At 46.7% G+C, this 23,884-nt stretch overlaps 1 protein-coding gene across 2 annotated transcripts in view; it reads right to left on the reverse strand.

Moving 5' to 3' along the window:
- OGFOD3 (2-oxoglutarate and iron dependent oxygenase domain containing 3) overlaps positions 1–23,884 on the reverse strand; it is a 183,791-nt gene that overhangs the window by 103,054 nt on the left and 56,853 nt on the right. For both annotated transcript variants that reach the window (XM_089658178.1, XM_089658179.1), the window contains exons 5-7: positions 12,237–12,301; positions 6,048–6,104; positions 140–293 (exon numbers count right to left, since the gene is read on the reverse strand). In XM_089658178.1, the coding sequence (XP_089514304.1) occupies positions 140–293; positions 6,048–6,104; positions 12,237–12,301 (276 nt within the window). The remainder of the gene's footprint in view (positions 1–139; positions 294–6,047; positions 6,105–12,236; positions 12,302–23,884) is intronic.

The raw sequence follows: 23,884 nt of genomic DNA on the forward strand, positions 1-23,884 counted from the left end.
TGCCTGCTGGATCTGCACTGTGGGGGTCCCCTGAAAACATTTACCACCCTTGGAACCCTTGCCAAATGGCTGAAAAAGGCTTATAGGGTCTTAGGAGGCAATGTGCAAATGCAGTAAACGAGGCACATAAGCTTCTTACCTTATCGACATGGGGGTGCCAGTACTCGTCATGTGTGGATTTGGCTTCCGAGCTATTCATTCTGGAGAAAAAGGTGGGATTGGTGAGGTGCAGAGACTGGGCATCGAGATCAAACCTCCTCGCAATTTCCTTCTGGACTCTCATCCTCACGTCACTGTGGCCAAAAAAAAAAGTTATTTCTGATCTACAAGGGCCTATTGACACCTATGCCTTTTAACACAAGCGTGTTTGTTTTTATCAGTTTTAATATAAACCATGGTGAACATATCAAGAGAAAATGGTACAAGGCACATTTGGTACATCAAACCATACTCACCCTTTTGCCTTCCCCCCCATTCATAGAAGCCGTACTACAGTTTTTATGGATGAAACCTGAGCTCTCTTGTATTAAAAGAGGTATAGACTGCAGAGAGAGAGATATCATTGTCCCCCCAAATCATTAGTAATACCTCATCTGGAATATGCAGTTCAGTTTTGGGCACCAATTCACAAAAAGAACATTGGGGAACTGGAGAAAGTACAGAGAAGGGCAACTAAACTGATACGAGGCATGGAGGAGATCAGCTATGAGGAAAGATTAGAGGAACTGAATTTATTCTCTCTTGAGAAGAGGAGATTAAGGGGGGATATGATCTCCATGTATAATACATAAGGGGGGGGATATGATCTCCATGTATAATACATAAGGGGGGATATGATCCCCATGTATAATACATAAGGGGGGATATGATCTCCACGTATAATACATAAGGGGGGATATGATCTCCATGTATAATACATAAGGGGGGATATGATCTCCATGTATAATACATCAGGGGGGATATGATCACCATGTATAATACATAAGGGGGGATATGATCTCCATGTATAATATATAAGGGGGATATGATCTCCATGTATAATACATAAGGGGGGGTATGATCTCCATGTATAATACATAAGGGGGGGATATGATCTCCATGTATAATACATAAGGGGGGGTATGATCTCCATGTATAATATATAAGGGGGGGATATGATCACCATGTATAATACATAAGGTGGGGATATGATCTCCATGTATAATACATAAGGGGGGATATGATCTCCATGTATAATACATAAGGGGGGATATGATCTCCATGTATAATACATAAGGGGGGATATGATCTCCATGTATAATACATAAGGTGGGGATATGATCTCCATGTATAATACATAAGGGGGGGATATGATCTCCATGTATAATACATAAGGTGGGGATATGATCTCCATGTATAATACATAAGGGGGGGATATGATCACCATGTATAATACATAAGGGGGGATATGATCTCCATGTATAATACATAAGGGGGATATGATCTCCATGTATAATACATAAGGGGGGATATGATCTCCATGTATAATACATAAGGGGGGATAGGATCCATCTTCTGGGTTCCGTCCCCTGCGACGTCGGGACGTACGGGGGACGGAACTGGCGGGAAATTCAAAAATGTAAAAAAGTGACCTTCACTAAATTCACTAAAATCACATAGTATAACATTCCTGTATCAAACCATTTCACATACATTGTGTCCCGAGTGATTTGTCTGGCGCCCTGCCTGCATTTTTACTGTTCTTTCTGCCTGGAAACTGAGAAACGTCCATGGTGTCCAAAAAGCGTCCCTTTAGGTCAAAAGCAGTTTTAGACCGGCTAGAGAACAGCGATAGTAAATCAGAACCACTTGCAGAATTGAGTGATAATGATTCGTGGGGGAAATTCCTCATCAGACACTGAAAACGATTCTGCGACTTTGCTCAGCGATGTGCGAACTTGGCGCTATATTTCACATTTCAGTGTTTTTGGTTTGATTATATTATTGAATTAAATTTATTATTATTCTATTATTATTTTTTATGATTATTTATTAAATTATAATTTATGATTTCGTGTTTCAAATTTTATCCTACCCGGGATGTTTACTAGACTCTTGCTCGGACAGATTTCAGTGAGTTATTCCTAAGAATTACAGGCCTACAATAAAAAAAATACATATTTCCATGCAAAAAATGTACCGCTTTGAGCACAGAAATATGGATATAATCAGACCGCTAGGGAGGTTAAGGTTGCCTATCCCTGCTTTACACTCTCTGGCACTCAAAGCTGCATCAAAGTGGCTCAGGAAACTTTTCAAAGACGCAGCGACTTTGAAAATACTACTGCACTACTATGATGCGACTTTAATGCAAGTTGAGTGTGTAAAGTCACATCAAAGTTGCAATAGATACTTTCCTATTGGCCAAACAATTGCATAAAAAATGCGCCAAAAACAATTGAGTTTTTCGTGTGGTTCCATTGAAGTCTATTGCACCAAAAACACAATCTGCTGCAGGAAAAGAAAGTCCCTGACCCATTCCAAAAACGCAGCGGCTGAAAATGCATCCATGTGAACATGTCCCATAGGAAACCATGTTAAAGAGACTTTAGTGCGGTTCTGCAAAACACACTAAAAAAACACATTGGTGTGAACCAGACATAAGTGATAATTTAATTATTATTATACAGGATTTATGGCACCAACAGTTTGCTCAGCGCTTTACAATATAAAGGGAGACAATACAGCAACAATACAGTCCAATACAAGAGGGATAGGAGGGCCCTGATCCTGGGAGCGCCTGCAGCTGATGAACTGACGTTCATGAGATGTTCAGTGTTTTTTTCGGCAGCCCCTGAACTCTCCCTAATGTTTTCCTGTGTCCATGTACACATCGTCCTTTACAGGCAGTTGAGCTTACAGTAATTGTTTTGAATGCAGATAACTTTGATAAAGTAAAAGCAGATAAAGCAGATAAAGTTGATTTTATCAGCGTTTCAAACGCAAAATGCTTGTAAAGCGGCAAATCATGTTTATAAGCGTTTCCATCTGAAAATGTTTTTTTTAACTCTTCTAGTTCCCAATGCTATCCAGAGCATTTTCTCATCATAAAATATGCATGCAAAGCATTTTCAAGGTACTCAGATGGACAAAACACTGAACACAGGATGTTCCTACCAAGCTTGTCACACATTGTAATGACCAATTCACACCTCAGACCTCTCCCACCCTTGGAAACAAAAGATATGTTAATGACCATTCACACCTCCAATTCCTCATGAAGACCCCCTGCCAGGTGACCTTAATGACTCCCTCCACCAGACACCTCTCCCACCCTTGGAAACAAAAGAAATGTTAGGAGCAACTCACACCTAAGCTAATCTCAACTCATACTGCTGTCTCTGCTTCTACTCTCTGTATTTCTCTGAAACAGTCTGAAATAGTTAATCATTTACCACTTTTCAGTGCATTCTGGGCATTTGGGAGGTTCTCCTGTGCTTATCTTTAAAAAACGCTAGTAAAACGCAAACGCACATAAATGCACATAAATGCGGTATGCAAACGCGGCTAAACAGACGTTTTTTAACCTACATTTTCCAGCAGTCAGTTTCCATCGTTCAGAAGTGTCCTGTGTACATGGGGCCTAAGAGATTTTAATGATTGATCGTACATCTACCTTAAACCGATCTACATTTTTTTTATAAAATTAACATCACACAGCACCTGTATTGCATCACAAAAGCACAACTGCGGTTCTGCACACCGTCCAACTTGTGCAACAGCCCCGCACCCTCGCAATAAATTCAAGATGCAGTTTCCTTTAATGAGTATCAGACACAGCCGTCTAGTTTCTCTTCATTCAGATCCAGCCAATTACCGCCGTTTGTGTTCCACTTGGTGCAGATGATCACACAATATCTTAGTAGATTAATCAGCTTTAATTAGGAACTGAGCTTTTAAGTGGTTTAGTCACTTGCAGATTAATTACAGAGCGATAGCCAGTCTGCTGCCGGGGAAATGGTAAGGAAGCCTCTAATGCAGGCCATAGATGGGGAGAAAACCGGCCGATTTTTCTTTAAAAAACGAAAAATCGGTTGTTCAAGCGACCGACGTTACCAGGAACGGTAAAAAAAAAATCGTCCGATTTTCATCCCGTCTACAGTTTGACAGTTCTTTGACATTTATAGCGGCTGCAACAATGTATCTATTTGTATCCTTTTCGGATACAGATGTTTTTATCACAAAGCGCAGCGCTTCTCGCGCATGCGCACTGGGCATCCGGCTGTCCGACGAGCGCCCACACTACAGAAGCCGGGAAGACAGCGCGCGGCTGGATAAAGGAACAGGTAAGATAAAAAAAAAACTCTGCGGAAGTAAGAGCGGGTACCTGTCAAATTAAGGTACCCGCTCCCCGCTCCCCCTCCCTCCCCAAAGGTCAGCAGTCATCTCTGTACTGTCCGCAGTCTCTGGTCATCCCTGTGCTGTCCGCAGTCTCTGGTCATCCCTGTGCTGTCCGCAATCTCTGGTCATCCCCTGTACTGTCCGCAGTCTCTGGTCATCCCTGTACTGTGTCCGCAGTCTCTGGTCATCCCTGTACTGTGTCCGCAGTCTCTGGTCATCTCCTGTACTGTCCGCAGTCTCTGGTCATCCCTGTACTGTGTCCGCAGTCTCTGGTCATCCCTGTACTGTCCGCAGTCTCTGGTCATCCCTGTACTGTGTCCGCAGTCTCTGGTCATCCCTGTACTGTCCGCAGTCTCTGGTCATCCCTGTACTGTCCGCAGTCACTGGTCATCCCTGTACTATGTCCGCAGTCTCTGGTCATCCCTGTACTGTCCGCAGTCTCTGGTCATCTCCTGTACTTTCCGCAGTCTCTGGTCATCCCTGTACTGTCCGCAGTCACTGGTCATCCCTGTACTGTGTCCGCAGTCTCTGGTCATCTCCTGTACTGTGTCCGCAGTCTCTGGTCATCCCTGTACTGTCCGCAGTCTCTGGTCATCCCTGTACTGTGTCCGCAGTCTCTGGTCATCCCTGTACTGTCCGCAGTCTCTGGTCATCTCCTGTACTGTCCGCAGTCTCTGGTCATCTCCTGTACTGTTCGCAGTCTCTGGTCATCTCCTGTACTGTTCGCAGTCTCTGGTCATCTCCTGTACTGTGTCCGCAGTCTCTGGTCATCTCCTGTACTGTGTCCGCAGTCTCTGGTCATCCCTGTACTGTGTCCGCAGTCTCTGGTCATCTCCTGTACTGTGTCCGCAGTCTCTGGTCATCCCTGTACTGTCCGCAGTCTCTGGTCATCTCCTGTACTGTGTCCGCAGTCTCTGGTCATCCCTGTACTGTGTCCGCAGTCTCTGGTCATCCCTGTACTGTCCGTAGTCTCTGGTCATCCCTGTACTGTGTCTGCAGTCTCTGGTCATCCCTGTACTGTGTCCGCAGTCTCTGGTCATCCCTGTACTGTCCGCAGTCTCTGGTCATCCCTGTACTGTCCGCAGTCTCTGGTCATCCCCTGTACTGTGTCCGCAGTCTCTGGTCATCCCTGTACTGTGTCCGCAGTCTCTGGTCATCCCTGTACTGTCCGCAGTCTCTGGTCATCCCTGTACTGTCCGCAGTCTCTGGTCATCCCTGTACTTTGTCCGCAGTCTCTGGTCATCCCTGTACTGTGTCCGCAGTCTCTGGTCATCCCCTGTACTGTGTCCGCAGTCTCTGGTCATCCCCTGTACTGTGTCCGCAGTCTCTGGTCATCCCTGTACTGTGTCCGCAGTCTCTGGTCATCCCTGTACTGTGTCCGCAGTCTCTGGTCATCCCTGTACTGTGTCCGCAGTCTCTGGTCATCCCTGTACTGTTAATTAGTTTGCACTACTGTACGAGTTGTTTTTTCTAAACCAAAAGCTCGATATTCAGGTTTCATTGCAGTGTTGGCACTTTGAAAGAAATAAGTTGGTTTTGGGTTGCAGTTTGGGCACTCGGGCTCAAAAAGGTTCGCCATCACTGCTATAGGGTGTTAGTTATATATTTGTTATTTCATTTACATTTGGATACCGTATTTATTTTGATTATACAAATTAAAATGTTACCTATACAGCTGAAAATCCTCTTCAGTTATTATCGCTTTCAGTTTCTCTCCATAGTACCTGTAAAAGCAACATATATAATATATATTTTTTTTCTTTGTTTTTTTTTTATTTGAATCAGATAAACATAGAGGATGAAGATGTAAGATATTTAAAGCGTCTGTGAAGGCTATTTTTTTTTTCTTCAAAACAACAAACCTGTTATACTTACCTGCTCTGTGCAATGGTATTGCACACAGCACCCCCGATCGTTCTCATCTGTGCTCCTCCTCCTCCCAGTGCCCCACCATAGGAAGCCGCTTCCTATGGGAGCGCACCTGCAACCTCGATCCTGAGCCAGGCCGTGTGTGTCTACTGACACACACAGCGCTCCTCAGCCCTCCCCCCTGATCTCTGCTCACAGGATTTGATCGACAGCAGCAGGAGCCAATGGTTCCCACTGCTGCCTCTGTGAGCAGAGAGAGGGGAGACAGCCGCTGCAAACAGGCACTGTGCTGGATCTAGATAGGACTCAGGTAAGTTTAAGGGTGGTGAGGGATAATTACGGAGACATTTTGTACCTTAATGCAGAGTATGCATCAGCCGTGGTTCACATCACTGCGACTTCAGGTGCGACATGAGATTTAGTGCCTGCTCACAAAGATGTGATTTCAGGTGCAATTTGCAAATTGAAATCGCATCTAATGAATGCGAATGTCAGTGTCTTAACCTCTGCGATTTGCTGCACCGCGATTTCTAAAGTAGTTCTTGCTTGACTTTTTCTGCACTTTTGTTGCGATTTCACATACATAGAATAGAATGGAAATTGCACTGCAAATTGCAAGAAATTGTTGAAAATCTTCACAAGTAGCAATGAAATCTTCAGAAATTGCACCTGAAATCGTGCTGAAATTGCACACAAATTGCGAGATTTTAAATCGCAGCGGTGTGACCGGTTCCTGGTTCTAAGTCCCCAGTCACACTGGATGCGAATTGGCATGCGATTTGCAAATCACATGACAAGTCATACCCTATTATCCACAATTACAGCGGTCATATCAGTGCAGTTCCGACTTGGTCAAAGCCAAACTGATTTCTATAGTAGTACATGTACTACTTTTGGTGAAATTTGCATAGACATCTGTGTCAGATGTTTTGCAAATCGCACCTGAAATCAGCATGTCATCTGACTTTGAAATCGTGCAACTTCACTGTAAGTCCCACAATTTCAAAGTCGGGTTTGGTGTGACTGGGGGATAAAGACTCAATATTTTTTACCTTAAGCTCCCGGTCACATCAGGTGCAACTTGGCATCCAGTGTGACTGGGGACTTAGAACCAGGAACCGGTCACACCGCTGCGATTTAAAATCTCGCAATTTGTGTGCAATTTCTGCACAATTTCAGGTGCGATTTCTGAAGACTTTATTGCTACTTGTGAAGATTTTCAATGATTTCTTGCAATTTTCAGTGCGATTTCCATTGTATTCTATGTATGTGAAATTGCAAGAAAACTGTAGAAAAAGTCAAGCAAGAACTACTTTAGAGATCACGCTGCAGCAAATCGCACATTAAGACTTGGACATTCACATTCATTAGATGCGATTTCAATTCGCAAATCGCACATGAAATCGCACCGGTGGGACGGGGCACTTAAAGTAAGGAAAAGTCAAACCTGCATTTTAAATGACTATATTTATGTTCTCTTAACCTGAATAGATTAGAACCTGGAAAATGTTATCCCTGAGAATCTATCAGTATACATTTATTGAATTGTACAAGGCTGGCGATTATGCCACAGAGAGTAAGAAAAGCTGCTTCTCTCCTCAGGAACAAAGTAAAGTCGACAAGATAATGGCGGGACGTGATCCAGAGGAGGAATGGGAAGATTGAACGAAAATTAGGGTCAAATTTTGATATTAAAAATGAGGCGAGGAGGAGATGGCCCCAACACAGTTTGTTCTTTACCGGGCAACAAAAACCAGCAATTCTAACCCATCAGACAGTCATCATCCTGCAGCTCTCTAGGCCAGGGATACCTGCTTTTGTCTACAGATATCAGATTGTCAATTGAAGTGGGCAATTCATTTGTACTGGCAGAAAGGAGAGAAACAGGTGGCTGAGACAATTCTGTAGATCAGTGATGGTCAACTATGGGGTCTGAAATGAGGCCCCAGACATTACCAAAAGGGCGGCATATAGTATTGTAATGTTACAGAAAGCTGCCATAGACTGCAGACATGTAATCGGAGATGGTCAGAGACTAGAGATATGCTGCAAGAGATGGTCAGAGACTACAAACATGCTACAGGAGAGGATCAGAGACTAATGGCATACTGCAAGATATGGCCAGAGACTAGGAACATGATGTAAGAGATGGTTAGAAACTGCAAACATGATACAAGAGATGGTCAGAGACTACAAACATGCTGCAGGAGATGATTAGTGACTAAGGGCATGCTGCAAGAGATGGTCAGACACAATGGGGATACTACAGAAGATGGTCAGAGACAAAGGGCATGCTGCAAGAGAGGGTCAGAGACAAAGGGCATGCTGCAAGAGATGGTCAGAGACAAAGGGCGTGCTGCAAGAGATGGTCAGAGACCAAAGGCATGCTGCGAGAGATTGTCAGAGACTAAAAGCATGCTGCAAGAGATGGTCAGACTACAAACATGCTACAGGAGAGGATCAGCGACTAATGGCATGCTGCAAGATATGGCCAGAGACTAGGAACATGATGAAAGAGACGGTCAGAAACTGCAAACATTATACAAGAGTTGGTCAGAGACTGCAAACATGCTGAAGGAGATAATTGGAGACTAAGGGCATGCTGCAGGAGATGGTCAGAGACAAAGGGGATACTACAGGAGATGGTCAGAGACAAAGGTGATACTACAGGAGATGGTCAGAGACAAAGGGGATACTACAGGAGATGGTCAGAGACAAAGGTGATACTACAGGAGATGGTCAGAGACAAAGGGGATACTACAGGAGATGGTCAGAGGCAAAGGGCATGATGCAAGAGATGGTCACAGACTACAAACATGCTACAGGAGAGGATCAGAGACTAATGGCATGCTGCAAGATATGGCCAGAGACTAGGAACATGATGCAAGAGATGGTCAGAAACTGAAAACATGATGCAAGAGATGGTTAGAAACTGAAAACATGATACAAGAGATGGTCAGAAACTGCAAACATGCTGCAGGAGATAATGAGAGACTAAGGGCATGCTGCAAGAGATGGTCAGAGACAAAGGGGTCAGAGACAAAGGGGTCAGAGACAAAGGGGATACTACAGGAGATGGTCAGAGACAAAGGGGATACTACAGGAGATGGTCAGAGACAAAGGGCTTGCTGCAAGGGATGGTCAGAGACAAAGGGCATGCTGCAAGAGATGGTCGGAGACTAAGGGAATGCTGCAAGAGATGGTCGGAGACTAAGGGAATGCTGCAAGAGATGGTCGGAGACTAAGGGAATGCTGCAAGAGACGGTCGGAGACTGCAGCCATCCTATAGGAGTTGGTGGAGACTGGGAACATGCATCAAGAGGCTGTCAATAACAGGACACACATTACAGGAGACTGCTAGAGATCACTGCTAGAACACTCCCTTTATATATCCACATTAATACTCCCTACACCCCTCTATAAATTAATTATGCCACATTTGACATTTCTCTGCAAGATTCATTTAAAAAAAAAAAAAAACGCAAGCCCCAAAAAAGTTGATTATCCTATGGCTTGGTTTTAAAGTATGAAATATATTCAGGGAGGTGGAGTGGTGCCTTAAAGCGTATGTAAACCCTATTTGTATTTGCTCCCTTTTATCCTGTTAAATACGCCACTGACAGCTTTTGTTATATCTGTTCAATAACTGCAAAAAAAAAAAATACCTGCTGATCCTGCCATACATCCAGCGAGCGCACAACGCCTCCTCTGCTGCACTTAAACAGTCTTGTGAGCGCTGGCCAGTCCACCTCTATGAACTACAGAACAACTTGTTACCTAGATAAAGAGGGAAGCTGTGCTCTGCAGCCCTAAATCTCCTGTTCTAGGGTGACAACGCTGTTACCCATAGATAATGTTCAGTGAGTGTACGATGTCACGGAAGTGTGTACCTGTCAGGATCACTAGGGGAAAATAAAAGGCAAAATAGCCAAAAAAAGAAAACTAATGCAGCCACCACATCTAGGAAATGGTAAGCTGCAATATATTACATCATTTTTCTTGGAATTTGACACACGTCAAGTATGAAATGGCTGAACACCAATGAAGTTTGGACATTAATATTCCGATACCGGCCAGGATTTACCGCTGGCAGGGAGAAGAACAGTCCAGGCCAATGTGTTGTTATCTGGAATCACTAATGAGAAAATGACTGATCTTGTAGGCCTTGTGAACCTTTTCTTGTCCTTTCAGAACAATTTATCTTCTCCACCCAAGCAAAATGTATTCATACAACATATAATAGGGCATAATTGGTATAAATCACTTGGGTGCATTACTAACACAGTGTAACACAAAGTTATTGCTCCAAAAACTGTGGCCGAGGCAGAGGAAGTGTGCTGAGGAACGAAGGTCTGGAGGTAGAGGAGTTGTGCCTAATGATCCGTAATAAACAACAAGACTGGAAATAGAGGGGGGCAAGAGATCTAAAAGGTATACAAAAGGCACCAACAGACTCTAAATAGAAGCCCGCTGTGCATGTAGGATTGCGCCATCAATATTTCTAATAAACGGTTGCTGCACATGGAAGTGAAAAGCAGAAAAAGAGATAATTGAAAAGGAGAGAGAGAAGGAGAGAAAGAAAGGGAGAGCAAGAAGGAGAGAGAGAGGGAGAGAGAGAGAAGGGAAGATAGAGGGAGAAGGAGGGAGAGAGAGAGGAGAGGGAAGAGAGAGGAGAGGGAAGAGAGAGGGAGGAGAGAGGGAGAGAAGAGAGAGAGAGAAGGAGAGGGAGAGAACGAGAAGAGGGAAAGGAGAGAGAAGGAGAGAGAGAAGGAGAGGGAAGAGGGAGGGAGAGGGAAGAGGGAGGGAGAGGGAAGAGGGAGGGAGAGAGGAGAAGGGAAGATATAGGGAGAAGGAGGGAGAGAGAGAGAGAAGGAGAGGGGAAGAGAGTGGGAGGAGAGAGAGAGAGGGAGAGAGAAGAGAGAGGGAGGAGAGAGGGAGAGAGGAGAGAGAGAGGGAGGGAGAGAGAGAGGGAGGAGAGAGGGAGAGAGGAGAGAGAGAGGGAGGAGAGAGGGAGAGAGAAGGGAGAGAGAGAGGGAGAGAAGAGAGAGAGAAGGAGAGGGAGAGAAAGAGAAGAGGGAAAGGGAGAAAGAAGGAGAGAGAGGCAAAGGGAGAAGGAGAGAGGGAGAAGGAGAGGGGGAGAGAGAGGAGAAAGAGAGGGAGAGAAGGCGAGGAAGGAAGAAGAGGGAAAGGGAGAGAGAAGGGGAGAGGGGGAGGGGGAGAGAGAGGGGGAGAGAAGGAGAGAGGGGAGAGAGAGAGTAAGAGAGGGAAGAGGGAGAGGGAAGAGGGAGAGAGAGAGAGGAGAGAGGGAGAGAGAGGAGAGAGGGGAGAGAGAAGGAGAGAGAAGGAGAGAGGGGGAAGAGAGACAAGTGGGAGCAGAGAGACAGAAGAGGAAAGTAAATATAACAGAAAAGTGAAATTATGAGAAAAGAGGAAGTGAATGGAGAAAACAGAAAAAGTGAAAGGAGAGAAAAATTAAAGTAATAAAAGTGAAAGTAAAGACAGGAAGAGAGAAAGTAAAAGGAGAGCAAAGTGAAAGAGAAAAAGTAAAAAGGAGAGAAGAGGGAAAGAAGAGAAAAGTAAAAAAGGAGAGAAGAGGAAAGAAGAGGAAAGTGAAAGGAGAGACAGGTGAAAGTAAAGACAGAAGAGAGAAAGCGAAAGAGAAAGAAAGCAAAAAGTGAAAGAAGGAGACAGAAAGTAAAAAGTTAAAAGAGACAAAAGTGAAAGAGAAAGACAAAGTAAAATGTGAAGGGAGAGACAGAAGAGAAGGGACAGAGAAAAAAAATTGACAAAAAGTGAAAACTGAGGAGAAGATAAAGTGAATGGAAACATAACAGAATAAAAAGTAAACCGAGAGAGAGGATGAAAGGAAAGACAGAAATGGGAAAAAAGTGTGAAAGTTGAAGTGAAAAGTTAGATGATACAAGCTGGGAGCAGGGACACTTGTGAAGGTTTAGAAAACATACAAAGAGATTGGGAGTTGTCCTCACCGGTACATATTGATGAAATTCCTCCCCATTGACAGAGCTCCGGAGTGCAGGTCCAGGATTGATGCCTGAAAATGACAGAGAGGAAATGTTACACCATCATAAGCAATAAACAGGCTCCTCTGCTCCATCTAGTGGCCATAATGTGGTATTTTCTGCATTCACACATTCGACCTGCAGAGAATATAGACTGAGTATATTTGAGTTCAATGCAGTTTCAATGGATGAATAGCTATGCACATTTTTCAGCAATACACCACTAAGGTCCCTTACACGCTGGGGTGTTCAGTTGTACTGGTACAGCTGGACAGGGCTGAACTTTGTACCGAGTGCCAACAGCGTTTATGGCCCTGTCATTCAGGGGCGAGGTTCTAGAATGCAGATGTGCTGTGTTCCAGAACATTAGCCTTGAATGCACAGGGTCCAAAACAATGGTTGGACACAGCGTCCAGCCATGCTCATCAACATGTACACTCCACCTATCCCTCCATGCCGCACTAAAGCACCAGGAGGGAGGTACTGCAACTGAAAGCCCCAGAGTGGAATGGGCCTAATGTCATTCTATGTTGTAGTTTTAACAGTGCCCTTCACTAGAAATATCTGAACCCAATCATTTGGAGGAAGGTCCACATAATGTTGGCCATATGTGTAATGATACATGTCCTCCAATTTCTGGTAAAAGTGGAGTTCCCCTTTAAGTAAGCCCAGGTTTCTGTAGAGCATGTTCCTGCTTTTTTGTGACCTTCACATTTGTACTCGTAACAGGATTAATTTAAACCACATATCTGCCATTTCCATTGCAAGCTCTTTAGAACATAATCCCCGCTCGTTCAACGCGCCTTCGCAATCCGTCTCCAATGGGAAAGTCATTTGGAATATTTCACTGACCCCTGGTGTTGTCATCTCCAATTAAACTGAATATTATTTTGCAGCCCAGCCTTCTAATTGAAACAAAACAGCAATTTCAATCCCACCGTGGCGAATGGAAAACGCCAGCGGAGAGGACTGGCAGGGAGACGCGGCGTGTTTGACGGGCAAAATCCGAAATGGAAACAGGCCCAAATTTGCCTGGGCTCCGCACGACAACATTTCCATTTACTAATCAGAGGACGGAACTGGAAAATTAAAGTACGAGATTTCACAGCTGCTCAAGTCCTTTTCCGTATGGTAGCGAGCCCGTGGTTCTCCAAAACCTCAAATGGAGGGGGGTGGGGGTTGAGAGTGCAGCAAACTGGTACTAGTGGAGACACTGACGTGGACAAATGACCATGAATATAATTAGGTAATAAAGATACGGGAATTCACGAGAACATTTGCTCAAGCGAAAATAAGCTTTTAAAAGGAATCTGTCATTTGTCTCAGAAGCCTAGGATGCAAGTAACCACCTTTCCACTGAAGGTGACATCATAGGCCACATCACCCAACATGGACACGTGGAACTCTGAAAAGGACGGCACCACCTTTGTCCAGGCTAATGCCTGGACAATCTTCTGCAGGGCCATCTTCTCCTTCCTGGACCGAGCAGTTCCTGTTCTGCCTTTCAACTTCACAGTGTACAATCTGATCACTGGGGGAGAGGAGGCTGGGGAAATGCTTCCATGAAAAAGGATACAGACTTGTTAGTAGATTACTTTCAGTCCAGAGTACATTCCGGTATATTTTCTCATGGAAAAATAGAATATAAAAGGAGATCCATGGCCAGCAGCACTCTCCAGAGCAAGCGACTTTTTCCATGAATTCTCTTAGCAATTATTTTTACAGGGTAGGTTGCCAGGTCTTTCCCCAACCCCTATCATGCAGGAGATCCCGCATGGACAGGGATGAACTAGGTCAATTTAGGCAGGAGCCAATTAACCTCCCAGCATGTCTTTGGAGTGTGGGAGGAAACCGGAGTACCCGGAGGAAATCCTCGCAAGCACAGGGAGAACATGCAAACTCCATGCAAGAGGCGCCATGGTCGGGAATCAAACCCATGACCCATTTACTGCACGGCAGACGTGCAACCACTAAGCCACTATGCCGCCCAGCAGTAGCATTTACCAGCAGGAGAGAAAAAACCCAGGGCCAGTGCGTCCAGGAGCAGCAGCGTTTTGGCAGAAAAACCACTTGACGCATGTAAACGTGTCTAAACGCGCCTTAACGCATGTTACCGCTAGGCACATTTAGCGCTTAAGCGTCATTTCATTTCAATGGCCAGAATAAATTATTTTTCTGGCCAATTAAATGAATTACCACCCAAGTGCTTGATGCTTGCAAACGCGCCTAAATGCTTGTAAAAGCGTTAGTTGTTTTGAGCAGCACCAGGTGTTTTTTGTCTACCAAAATGCTGCTGCCAAGAGAAGATTTTTAAAATGTCCCGTGCGCATGAGGCCTAGGAACCAATGGAAACCATATTGGATACACGTATCACATTGTCTAATCCATCTAAAATCAATTAGTCACCGCCCTATATGATGCGTTTCGAGTGCAACTCCTCTTCTTTACAGCCACCAAACCTTACACCGCACCTTTGTAAAAGATTAGGCACTATAGTGTATGCCGTCTGCAGTAGTGGAGGTGGAGATAAGGTGGCTATAGCTACCCAACATTATCCAGCGCCTAGTGTACTACAGTGTACATCGCCCACCAACAATGAAGGGGTCACCTGTGATGCCAGTTTAGTTCAACCCCCATGCCCTGCATACATTATTTATTTATTACAGGTACTTATATAGCGCCATCAATTGACGCAGCGCTTTACATATATATTGTACATTCACATCAGTCCCTAACCCTCAAGGGGTGTACAATCTAAGGACCCTAACTCACATTCATACATACACATACTAGGGTCAATTTAGACAGGATCCAATTCACCTGCCAGCATGTCTTTGGAGTGTGGGAGGAAACCCACGCAGGCACAGGGAGAACATGCAAATGCAAGGCAGGTGTTGCCATGGTTGGGATCCAATCGAACCAACGGCCCGAGTACTGCCAGGCGGAAGAGCTAACCACTTAGTCACTGTGCTGCCCATGTACATGTAGTACACCAGCAGTGTATCCAATCTTGTGTCCATATAGCCGGATATGCTATATGCATTCTGCTGGCATTGAGGGGTAGAGTTATAAAGAAGCTTTGATCCCCCCGTGATTTGACCCCGCCCCCCCTTCTCCCAGCGCTGTCATATTATCTGGCGCATGTGCAACTGTGCCGAAGGGTTCTACCCAACCTTCAGAACCCAATGGAGAGCTGTGGCACTTCTGCCCACTGCGGGAGGTTTTCCGCACATGCGAAGAAACCCTTGACCTCATAAGGGTTGTGCGGGAAAACCCTCATACCACAAGTCTTTGGTGGTTCCCAAAGCCCTATGCCACATCTGCACACATGAGTAATCCGGTGGTAGGCAAGCGCTGTCTATGTGTGGGAAAACCCTCATACCACAAGTCTTTGGCGGTTTTCAAAGCCTTGTGCCACATATGCACACATGACTAATCCGGTGACAGGCAAGAGCTGTCTATGTGTGGGAAAACCCTCATACCATAAGTCTTTGGTGGTTCCCAAAGCCCTGTGCCACATCTGAACACATGAGTAATTCGGTGGCAGGCAAACGCTGTCTATGTGTGGGAAAACCCTCATACCACAAGTCTTTGGTGGTTCCCAAAGCCCTGTGCCACATCTGCACACGAGTAATCCGGTGGCAGGCAAGTGCCGTCTATGTATTGGAAAACCCTCAAACCACAAGTCTTTAGTGGTTCCCAAAGCCCTGTGCCACATCTGCACACATGAGTAATCCGGTGGTAGGCAAGCGCTGTCTATGTGTGGGAAAACCCTCATACCACAAGTCTTTGGTGGTTCCCAAAGCTCTGTGCCACATCTGCACACGAGTAATCCGGTGGCAGGCAAGCGCCGTCTATGTGTGGGAAAACTCTCATACCACAAGTCTTTAGTGGTTCCCAAAGCCCTGTGCCACATCTGCACACATGAGTAATCCGGTGGCAGGCAAGCGCTGTCTATACCAGTGGAGCGCAACATCATTCTTGCCTAGGTGAGCACGAAAAGTGTCAAAAACACAAAAGAACACCCAACTGTGGAATAGGGGAGGGACCAGATGCAAGTTAGTGGCTTAAGTGGGTTAACGGTCTTCTATAAGCTGGCATATAACACTGGCGGGTTAGCTGGGTCATTGTCACATGTGACCCCTATATTGTTGGTAGGTGACATACACGATAGTACACCACCTGCTGGATAAGGTTGGGTAGCTCTGAAGAAGAGGAGTCACCCTCGAAACGCGTCAGTACCAAGTACCTGTATAGTAGTGACTAAGTGGCATTAGACTGATTCAGCATTTTGTCGCCTAAATCTGATGCACTGAGCAGGTCTCCACCTAGATGGGTGGGATGTTGTAGATGCTTTCTGCCAAGTACCTTCTTGCGCATAGAAGAAATCCAAATAAAGTTTTAATGAAGATATTACACAAGGCCGGTGCGCTTACTTTTTCTTTAATATCTGAGGAAATGCTTCTTTTTGCCTGCAGCAGACTGATGACATCATTTCAGCCTAGAAAAAGGACCGAACTCCTAAGTACGGTAAGTTATATAGTTAGTCTGGCTGAAAAAAGACAAAAGTCCATCCAGTTCCACCATAAAAAAAAAAAAAGTTATAAACCTACACCCACAGTTGATCCGGAGGAAGGCAAAAATCCAGCAAAGCATGATCCAATCTGCTCCTGCAAGGGAACAAATTCCTTCCTGATCCACCGAGAGGCAATCGGATATTCCCTGGATCAACTTTCCCTATAAATGTTATATCCAGTTATATTCTGTGTATCCAAGAAACAATCCAGGACTTTCCTACAGCAATCCACTGAGCTGGCCACAACCAACTCTTGAGGGAGTCTATTCCACATTTTCACAGCTCTCACTGTGAAGAAACCTTTCCGTGTTTGGAGGTTAAATTTCTTTTCCTCCAGACATAAAGAGCGCCCCCTTGTCCTCTGTGATGACCTCAGGGTAAGGCATTGAATTCTTTGGGCACAGTAAGAGACCACACAATAAAATGCACATAACCATTTATTGACATAAAAGAACCATATGTCCATAATAAGACCCATATTACAAAAGATACTCTTCAAAAGAGAAGATAAGAACAAAGCACATCAAGTTGAGCACAAAGCCCCCCCTCATGTATAGTAAAGGATAACCCCTCAGCACATAGTGACAACATACATATATTTCAAAATACGGTCAACGCGTTTCGCCTGTGCATTTGGCTTCTTCAGCACCGTAGCTTGAATATGAGGGAGAGTAGTGCTACTGCATAAAGAAAATACTAAATAAATATACAAACAAACATGGAGATGTATAAAAGGTGGACACAAAATAAATACAAGAAATGTTTTCTTGTGCTTAATTTGATGTGCTTTGTTCTTATCTTTTTCTTTTCAATATCTATGGGATTTGGCACTAGGAAGCTTGTTTTGATAGTTTCATCATCTCAGCCTAGGCACAGTCACTGAACTGGAGCACAAGGATGGCTTTTTTTAGCGATAAATAGTGGAGCCTGTAAGAAAACCGAAACTGTTGTATTTTGTGACATATTTGGAATTTATTCATGAAGACTTGTAAAATTGCCGACAGGTCCACTTTAACATGTTACGAGCCTCGGGTGAGCTCTAATGGCTTTTGTTACGGCATAAAGAAAAGTCATACGTGAGTTATGGGGCTTTTCATATTCAATTCACACTATTACTTTGGGTCTAATGGTCCATAAAGAGCTCTGCATAAAGCTCTGTCAGTTATCTTTGACTTCCATGAAATTGAACATTTCTTTCACTCTCCCGACTTATATCCTATAACCAGCCGCTGTGACACCCAATAGAACGTCTCCCGCGCTTCAAATGCTCCTTTATTTCCAGGCAGAGGAGTCAAGGAATGATCATCCTCTGTAATAGAAAGCTGTCCGCTCTCCCGGCGTGAATGTGTTTTCCAACCGGTGAATTAATGTCATATCAATGTCAGGCCTTCCAGTTTGCACCGGCGCCTACTTGCCATCTGATGGGGGGAGGTTGTGCAAATGGTATGACTGGGGGATGGCAGCCTGGAAAATTCACATGGAAGGACACATCGTGAGATGCTCAGATATTGGGAATGACAGTTCCGGGGCAGCACCGTGAGATGCTCAGGTAGTGTGAATGATGACAACTACAGGTACTCCGCTCCGCCAGGGCAAATTTAAAGGATCATTCTGTACAGCAGGGATCTTCAGTTAAAAATCATGGAGGTCTAATCAGTAAAATTTCCCCCAGCAGAGGTCCAAAACATATGTTTGTGTGATGTCTCAGATCCTTCACATCACCGCCCACTCTGCCTTCACATCACATCTTCCCCCCAGAGCACTACCCCCTTCAAATCTCCCCCCCACACACACACACACGCACAGAGACAGCACTGCCCCATTCACATCACATCTTCCCCCCAGAGCACTACCCCCTTCAAATCTCCCCCCCACACACACACGCACAGAGACAGCACTGCCCCATTCACATCACTTCTTACCCCCAGAGCACTGCCCTCCTTCAGATTTCCCCTCCACACACAGAGCACTGCCCCATTTACATCACCCCCCCGCCCCAGCATTCCCCCCCCCCACACCGCCAGCACTGTCCCCCTTCAGATCTCCCCCCCACACACACACACATGCATAACTGCCCTCTTCACATCACTCCCCCCCCCACAGCATTGCCTCCCTTTACATCACACCCCCCCCCACAGCACTGCCCCCCCTTCAACCCCCCCCCACACACACAGACAGCACTGCCCCATTCACATCACCCCCCCAGCAATTCCTCCCATTACATTACATCCCCCCCCCAGCACTGTCCCCCTTCAGATCCCCCTACACACACACACACACACACATACACACAGAACTGCCCTCTTCAGCCCCCCCCCACAGCATTGCCTCCCTTTACATCAAATCCCCCCCCACAGCACTGCCCCCCTTCAGGTCCCCCCCCCCACACACACACACACACGCACACACCACTACTCCCTTCACATCCCCCCACAGCACTGCTCCCCTTTAAATCTCCCCTCACCGGCACTGACCCTTTCAACCCCCCACCCACAGCACTCTTCCCCTTGAAATCCCCTTCCCCAGCACTGCACCCCTTTATATCACCCCCCCCCCCCAGCACTTGCCCCCATTGTCATCACATCTCCCCGCTCACATCACTGCTTTGCGATTCCTCCAAATGACTGGGGTGCAGGAGATTCATCCAAATGACTGGGCGCAGGCGATTCCTCCAAATGACTGGGCGCAGGCGATTCCTCCAAATGACTTGGCGCAGGAGATTCATCCAAATGACTGGGGTGCAGGCGATTACTCCAAATGACTGGGCGCAGGCGATTCCTCCAAATGACTGGGCGCAGGAGATTCATCCAAATGACTGGGCGCAGGAGATTCATCCAAATGACTGGGCGCAGGAGATTCCTCCAAATGACAGGGTGCAGGAGATTCCTCCAAATGACTGGGCGCCGGCGATTCCTCCAAATGACTTGGCGCAAGAGATTCATCCAAATGACTGGGTGCAGGAGATTCCTCCAAATGACAGGGTGCAGGAGATTCCTCCAAATGACTGGGCGCAGGCGATTCCTCCAAATGACTGGGCGCAGGCGATTCCTCCAAATGACTGGGCGCAGGCGATTCCTCCAAATGACTGGTGTGCAGGAGATTCCTCCAAATGACTGGGGTGCAGGAGATTCCTCCAAAATGACTGGGGTGCAGGAGATTTCTTCAAATGACTGGGTGCAGGCGATTCCTCCAAATGACTTGGTGCAGGCGATTCCTCCAAATGACTTGGTGCAGGCGATTCCTCCAAATGACTGGGGTGCAGGAGATGCCTCCAAATGACGGGGCGCAGGCGATTCCTTCAAATGACTTGGTGCAGGCGATTTCTCCAATGACTGAGGTGCAGGAGATTCCTCCAAAATGACTGGGTTGAGGAGATTCCTCCAAATGACTGGGTGCAGGTGATTCCTCCAAATGACTGGGTGCAAGAGATTCCTCCAAATGACTGGGGTGCAGGAGATTCCTCCAAATGACTGGGGTGCAGGAGATTCCTCCAAATGACTGGGGTGCAGGAGATTCCTCCAAATGACTGGGCGCAGGCGACTACTCCAAATGACTGGGCGCAGGCGATTCCTCCAAATGACTGGGGTGCAGGAGATTTCTTCAAATGACTGGGTGCAGGATATTCCTCCAAATGACTGGGGTGCAGGAGATTCCTCCAAATGACTGGGGTGCAGGAGATTCCTCCAAATGACTGGGGTGCAGGAGATTCCTCCAAATGACTGGGGTGCAGGAGATTCCTCCAAATGACTGGGGTGCAGGAGATTCCTCCAAATGACTGGGCGCCGGCGATTCCTCCAAATGACTTGGCGCAAGAGATTCATCCAAATGACTGGGTGCAGGAGATTCCTCCAAATGACAGGGTGCAGGAGATTCCTCCAAATGACTGGGCGCAGGCGATTCCTCCAAATGACTGGGCGCAGGCGATTCCTCCAAATGACTGGGCGCAGGCGATTCCTCCAAATGACTGGTGTGCAGGAGATTCCTCCAAATGACTGGGGTGCAGGAGATTCCTCCAAAATGACTGGGGTGCAGGAGATTTCTTCAAATGACTGGGTGCAGGCGATTCCTCCAAATGACTTGGTACAGGCGATTCCTCCAAATGACTTGGTGCAGGCGATTCCTCCAAATGACTTGGTGCAGGCGATTCCTCCAAATGACTGGGGTGCAGGAGATGCCTCCAAATGACGGGGCGCAGGCGATTCCTTCAAATGACTTGGTGCAGGCGATTTCTCCAATGACTGAGGTGCAGGAGATTCCTCCAAAATGACTGGGTTGAGGAGATTCCTCCAAATGACTGGGTGCAGGTGATTCCTCCAAATGACTGGGTGCAAGAGATTCCTCCAAATGACTGGGGTGCAGGAGATTCCTCCAAATGACTGGGGTGCAGGAGATTCCTCCAAATGACTGGGGTGCAGGAGATTCCTCCAAATGACTGGGCGCAGGCGACTACTCCAAATGACTGGGCGCAGGCGATTCTTCCAAATGACTGGGCGCAGGCGATTCCTCCAAATGACTGGGCGCAGGCGATTCCTCCAAATGACTGGGGTGCAGGAGATTTCTTCAAATGACTGGGTGCAGGATATTCCTCCAAATGACTGGGGTGCAGGAGATTCCTCCAAATGACTGGGGTGCAGGAGATTCCTCCAAATGACTGGGGTGCAGGAGATTCCTCCAAATGACTGGGGTGCAGGAGATTCCTCCAAATGACTGGGGTGCAGGAGATTCCTCCAAACGACCATTGAGAGGGATTATTAATACCATAGCTTGCAAAGTCATTTCAGCCCGGGTTCACACTGATGCAGTGCGGAATTTGCAGTGTTTTCTGTGCAAATTCCTCACCGCATCAGAATCGCACCCTGTTCATGCGAACCGCTGCGGGTGTGTATGTTAACACCCAAAAAGCGGTCCGCAAAACGCGATGCGATGTGTAGAATCAGATCGCATAGGTGTGAATACCCGTGCAATCCTATTCTAGTGTGGACCAAAAAAGGGTCCTGCATGTTTTTGGTGCGGATGCTGTGCAAATAGAGCCATACATAATGTACGACTCCGATCGCACCGCACACAAATCGCATGTGATTTGCACAGGAATGCGGTGCGGTTCCTGTGCGAATCACATGCAATCTACTGCACCGCACATATGTGAACCCGGGCTAAAGCTGAAGTTTAATCTGCGTATATTTTGCCTACCCTGCTTTCCCCTTATCAACATGCTCATGAAAGTTGTTGCAAGCGGTTGTGAAGGCGGAAGGTTTGTCACGTTTGTGCATTTCATACACGAAGGATGATCTCAGTCTTCTGCGTTAATGTGGAAGTAAACCCACTTTGTATATAATTGCCTACAGGTGAGCTTGTAATAAACCTTCCCTTTAGGTAAAATGAATATCTCCTAAACCTGCACCGTTTAGGAGACAAGTTTTTTTTGTGGCCAGCGCATGCGGTCTGAAGGACTGGAATACCCTTTCTGTTCCTTCAGAGAACTCTGCCGTGTCCTGAGACCCCTGTGCTCATGACGTCATCGCGGCTCTGCCAGTCAGATGGCTGGAGCTTGTGAACCCTTAAGGAATACCGGGGAAGATGGAAACCTCTACAGGGCTGGCAGTGTGCCACTGGAGGGCTTAGTTTTGCATTATGTTCTAGTATCAGGGGCGTATTTACCACAAGGCAAACAAGGCATTTTTTAGGCGGGGACCACTGCCCTTTGGAAGAAGGGACATAGGCGACATGGGGACCAAGTGTGATCTGAGAGAGGCTGTGGGCTTCTTGATGGTGTATGCAGAGCCCGATTGTCGTTCCCGGGGATGTCCAGAGCTGTGAAGGTGAGTGTCTTTCTCTCTTTCCCTGGGGGGGTGGTGGTGTTAGTGGAAGGCTCTTTCGGGTGGGGGGGGGGAGGAATGGGGCAGGGGTGTTGTTGGTCATTGTCAGGCTCTCTTCGTAGGGGGGGGCTGGTGTTGGTCGATGTCAGGCTCTCTTCATGGGGGGGCTGGTGTTGGTCGGTGTCAGGCTCTCTCTGCCGGGGAGGGAGCATCCGATTTTTTTTGTTGCCTAGGGTAGCACAAAACCTAAATACACCACTAGCTAGCAGTGGTGTATTTAGGTTTTGTGCTACCCTAGGCAACACAAAAATCGGCGCCCCCCGCAGAGAAAGCCTGACATTGACCAACAACACACCTGACTCCCACCCGAGAGAGCCTTCCACCCTTCCACTACCATAGCCCATGGAGAGAGAGAGAAAGACACTCACCTTCACAGCTCCGGACATCCCTGGGTACAAGAGTCGGGCTGTGCATACGCCGTCATGCAGGGGCGTCCCCAGGGTTGGTGTCACCCAGTGCGGTAACACTTGGTGACACCCCCTCCGACGATCCCCCGCAGAATGGATCGGATCTGCAGATTAAGCATAATGGATCGGACTCCGATCCATTACGCTCAATCTGCAGATCCGATCCATCTGCGGGGATCGTCGACTTTCTTTACAACTTACCTTTTCGTGGAGCGGGTCCGGTGTCACCCCGTATAGGTTGCATGCCGACAATCCCCCGCAGGATGGTTCGGATCTGCGGATTGAGCATAATGGATCGGAGTCAGATCCATTATGCTCCCCAATCCGCAGATCCCATCCATCCTGCAGGGATTGTCAGCTTTCTTTACAACTTAGCTTTCTGTAGAGCGGGTCTGGTGTCACCCCGTATAGGTTGCATGCCGACGATCCCCGCTGGATGGTTCAGATCTACATATTGAGCATAATGGAACGGAGTCCGATCCATTATGCTCCCCAATACGCAGATCCCATCCATCCTGCGGGGATCGTCGGCATGCAACCTATACGGGGTGACACCGGACCCGCTCCACAGAAAGCTAAGTTGAAAAGAAAGCCGACGATCCCCGCAGGATGGATCGGATCTGCAGATTGAGCATAATGGATCGGAGTCCGATCCATTACGCTCAATCTGCAGATCCGATCCATCTGCGGGGATCGTCGACTTTCTTTACAACTTACCTTTTCGTGGAGCGGGTCCGGTGTCACCCCGTATAGGTT

The sequence above is a fragment of the Staurois parvus genome, unplaced genomic scaffold (genome assembly GCF_062004578.1).
Source record: "Staurois parvus isolate SC_StPar_1 unplaced genomic scaffold, SC_StPar_1.0 ptg001055l, whole genome shotgun sequence".
In the NCBI taxonomy this organism is placed as follows: domain Eukaryota; kingdom Metazoa; phylum Chordata; class Amphibia; order Anura; family Ranidae; genus Staurois; species Staurois parvus.